Consider the following 3,309-nt stretch of genomic DNA (forward strand, 5'->3'; position numbering starts at 1 on the left):
GCACACAAGCGGGGGGAGGGGCAGAGGGAGAGGGAGAAATAGACTCTCTGCTGAGAGGGAGCCCGATGCGGGGCTCGATCCCAGGACCCTGGGATCATGACCTGAGCAGAAGGCAGACGCTTAACGACTGAGCCACCCAGGTGACTCAGTTTTGTAACATAACAACAGTTTTGTAACATAATTTAATAATAACTAATATTCTACATGTCATATGTTATTATATATAAATATCATGATAATTTCTAATGTTTTAGTATTTTGTACATGCTAAGGGCCGTACACTACATTATCTCGCCTAATCTTTTTTTAATGATTGAGATACAATGGACTTATAATACTCTATTAGTTTCAGGGGTACAACATAATGATCTGATACTTGTAAATACTGCAAAATGACCACCACAGTAAGTCTAATTAATATCCATCACCACACAGTTACAATTTTTCTTTTCTATCTCCTTAAGTAAGCTCTACACCCAACGTGGGGCTTGAACTCATAACCGGGAGATGAAGCATCGCATGCTCTACAGACTGAGCCAGCCAGGCGCCTCTCTTAGTGACTTTCAAATAGACAATACAGTATTATTAATTATAGTCACCATGCTGCACATTACATCCCTGTGACCTATTTGTTTTATAACTGAAGTCTGTATATTTTGACCCCCTTTGCCCATCTTACCCACCCTCTCCCCCCCTTGCCCAATCGGATCAACTGTATGAAGCCAATAATTAATTACCCTCATTTTACAGAAAGGAAGACTGAAGCCCCACTGTAAAAATCACCTATCCAAGAACACATGACTATTAAGTTTCAAAGCCAGGAAACCTGACCTGCCAGACTCCAGGAACTGCCTTTTAACCTCTCAGGCTAGGGAGAAGGTGTGTTTGGGCCGCCTCATCAGATGTCAGAATTTGATGCATGAGAAGTCTGCAAGTGGTCCCTGCCTGTCTCCCTGAGAGGTCTGGTTTGGGGATCTAGGACTGGTCGGATGGAAGTTTCCTCAATCCTGAGGCTTGGGGGCAAGGGGAGAAATGGGCACGCACCTCAGGATGAATACACAGATTCTTCCGGGAGCTCAGAGCCAGCCCCAAAAATGGTAGCTTCTCACCCTCCTGCTTCTCATAGAAGTTGAGCAACTTTCGCAGCTCTTCGATCACCTGTTCTCGTCGAGGAAGGAGGGGACTCCAGCATGAGACCCTGCCCAGCCTGGCCCAGCCCCTTCTCCAGCTTCCCCAACACCCCCCAAAACTATGAGGGCAACCACCAGGGGGACCAACAAGTCCTGCAGGACTGGGGGAGCCCCAGGATTGGCCCTGGCTCACCTTCTCAATCTCAGGCACAGTCCTCGAGCAGTAGATGAGTTTAGTCACTTCCAGTGGATACGCCTGCCAGTGACAATAGGCTCAGCCCCCATTGGACCCCTTCCCTCTGCCCGCCTCCGCAGGCCCAGGGGTCACTTACCCTCTGGTATGCCATGATCAGGGCCAACAGGGACACTGTCTTCCCAGTGCCTGAGGGCATCTCTAGGACTCCATGACCCTGCATGTTGAGATGAGAGAGACAGAACTTCAGGGACACAAACTCTGGGGACCACTCCCAGAATGCCACCATCTTGAAAATACCAGCACAACAGCAGTTAAAAGTCTAGGCCCCAAGGGCAGTGGGTTTGAACCCCACTTTTGCCACCTCTTTGTTGAGTGGTCTTAGGCAAGAGCCTTCACCCATCCGGCCTCAGTATCCTCATCTCTAAAACGGGCCTAGAGGGCGCCTGGCTGGCTCAGTCGGAAGAGCATGTGACTCTTGATCTCAGGATTGTGAGATCAAGCCCCATGTTGGCTGTAGAGATTATGTGTAAAAAAAAAAAAAAAAAACCCCACAAACTTTAAAAAATAAATAAATAAAATGGGCCTAATAAGCACTTCTTCAGATCATGACTGTGAGGACTAATGAGAAACTGGGGGTTAAATATTTAGCATAGTAACTGATACGTAGTGACCTGTTTTTTCTTTTAATTTAGCAAACACTTCCACAGCACTTACTCTGTGCCTGGCACCCCTTCTAAAAGTGTCTTACTTACATCGGCGTTTCTCAACCTAGGCTCCACTGACATTTGCGGGGGGGGGGGTCTGTCCTGTGCACTGCAGGATGTTTAGCAGCGCCCATGACCTCTACCTACCACTAGCAGCCCCACTCCGCTAGTATGACAACCAGGAATGTCTCTGGACTCTGCCTCTGGAGGGTCAAAAGCATCCCCACTTAAGAACTGCTGCCCTGGGGCGCCTGGGTGGCTCAGTCGTTAAGCATCTGCCTTCGCTCAGGTCATTATCTCAGGGTCCTGGGACTGAGCCCCGCATGGGGCTCCCTGCTCAGCGGGAAGCCTGCTTCGCCCTCTCCCACTCCCCCGCTTGTGTTCCCTCTCTCGCTGTGTCTCTGTCAAATAAATAAATAAAATCTTAAAAAAAAAAGCTGCTGCCTTACTTACCGAATTAACTCCCATAACCTTCACGTGAGCCTCTGAGAGTAGGCAATCATACTAAGCCCATTTTACAGAGGTGAAAACTGTGAAACAGGGAGATTAAGGGATTCGCCTAAGGGCACACAGCTGTGGGTCTAGGATTCCAACCCAGAGAGCCGGCTCCAAAGCAGCGCAGCCTTTGATAACTGTTAGGTGCTGCTGTTATGAACTATTCTTTCAGGTAACAGGAGGTTTGGGGGCGCCGGCTTCCCAAGGACCTCACACGCCTAACACCTCGCGGTCCAGCAATCTCCGTTCTTAGACGCGCGGGCCGCTGTGCACCTGTCAGGTGGGAAGCGGCGGGCCGGGCCCACCCACCTTGGCGTCCAGCGTGCGCTTGAGCTCCAGCATGTACGAGAACTGCTCGGGGTAGATGTAGTCGTAAGGGAAGTAGACCAGCAGCCCGTCCACGTTGAGCCTGACGGCAGGGGGCGGTGGCTCAGTCCCCCGCCCCCGCAGCCCCTCTCCAGCCCCCACACTCTCCTGCCGTCCGGCCGAGAGGGGTTACCTGCCGGCGCCGTCCCCACCGCCCCCGGGCGTCCCCCAGTTCCCCGGGAGCCTCGGGTCTCTTCGGCATCTCTTCGCTGACCATTCCCGTTACCGCCCCGCGGGTCCCCGCGGTTCTCCTCACCCCACTCCTCCAGCACCCCCTCGCCCCGCCGGGGCCCCGGGCGCGCCCACTGGTCCCCCCACCTTTCAGACCCCACCCCCACCCCCAAGCCGGCCAGCGAACTGCGAACTCCGGACCCCTTCTTACTTCATGGCGCCGGCCGCGGCGAGAAGCGGCGTCGAC

At 52.6% G+C, this 3,309-nt stretch overlaps 1 protein-coding gene across 3 annotated transcripts in view; it reads right to left on the reverse strand.

Annotated features, from left to right (window-relative positions):
* Positions 1 to 3,309, reverse strand: part of ERCC2 (ERCC excision repair 2, TFIIH core complex helicase subunit) — a 15,817-nt gene extending 12,508 nt beyond the window's left edge. For 2 of the 3 annotated variants that reach the window (XM_081807109.1, XM_081807108.1), the window contains exons 1-5: positions 3,274 to 3,309; positions 2,835 to 2,934; positions 1,463 to 1,540; positions 1,324 to 1,386; positions 1,045 to 1,158 (exon numbers count right to left, since the gene is read on the reverse strand). In XM_081807109.1, the coding sequence (XP_081663235.1) occupies positions 1,045 to 1,158; positions 1,324 to 1,386; positions 1,463 to 1,540; positions 2,835 to 2,934; positions 3,274 to 3,278 (360 nt within the window). In that variant the 5' untranslated portion in view covers positions 3,279 to 3,309. Of the gene's footprint in view, positions 1 to 1,044; positions 1,159 to 1,323; positions 1,387 to 1,462; positions 1,541 to 2,834; positions 2,935 to 3,024; positions 3,086 to 3,273 lie in introns of those variants that run through there. The other variant, XM_081807110.1, reaches the window with a different exon arrangement.

The sequence above is a fragment of the Leptonychotes weddellii genome, chromosome 16, assembly GCF_054177405.1.
Source record: "Leptonychotes weddellii isolate Sample4059 chromosome 16, ASM5417740v2, whole genome shotgun sequence".
In the NCBI taxonomy this organism is placed as follows: Eukaryota; Metazoa; Chordata; class Mammalia; order Carnivora; family Phocidae; genus Leptonychotes; species Leptonychotes weddellii.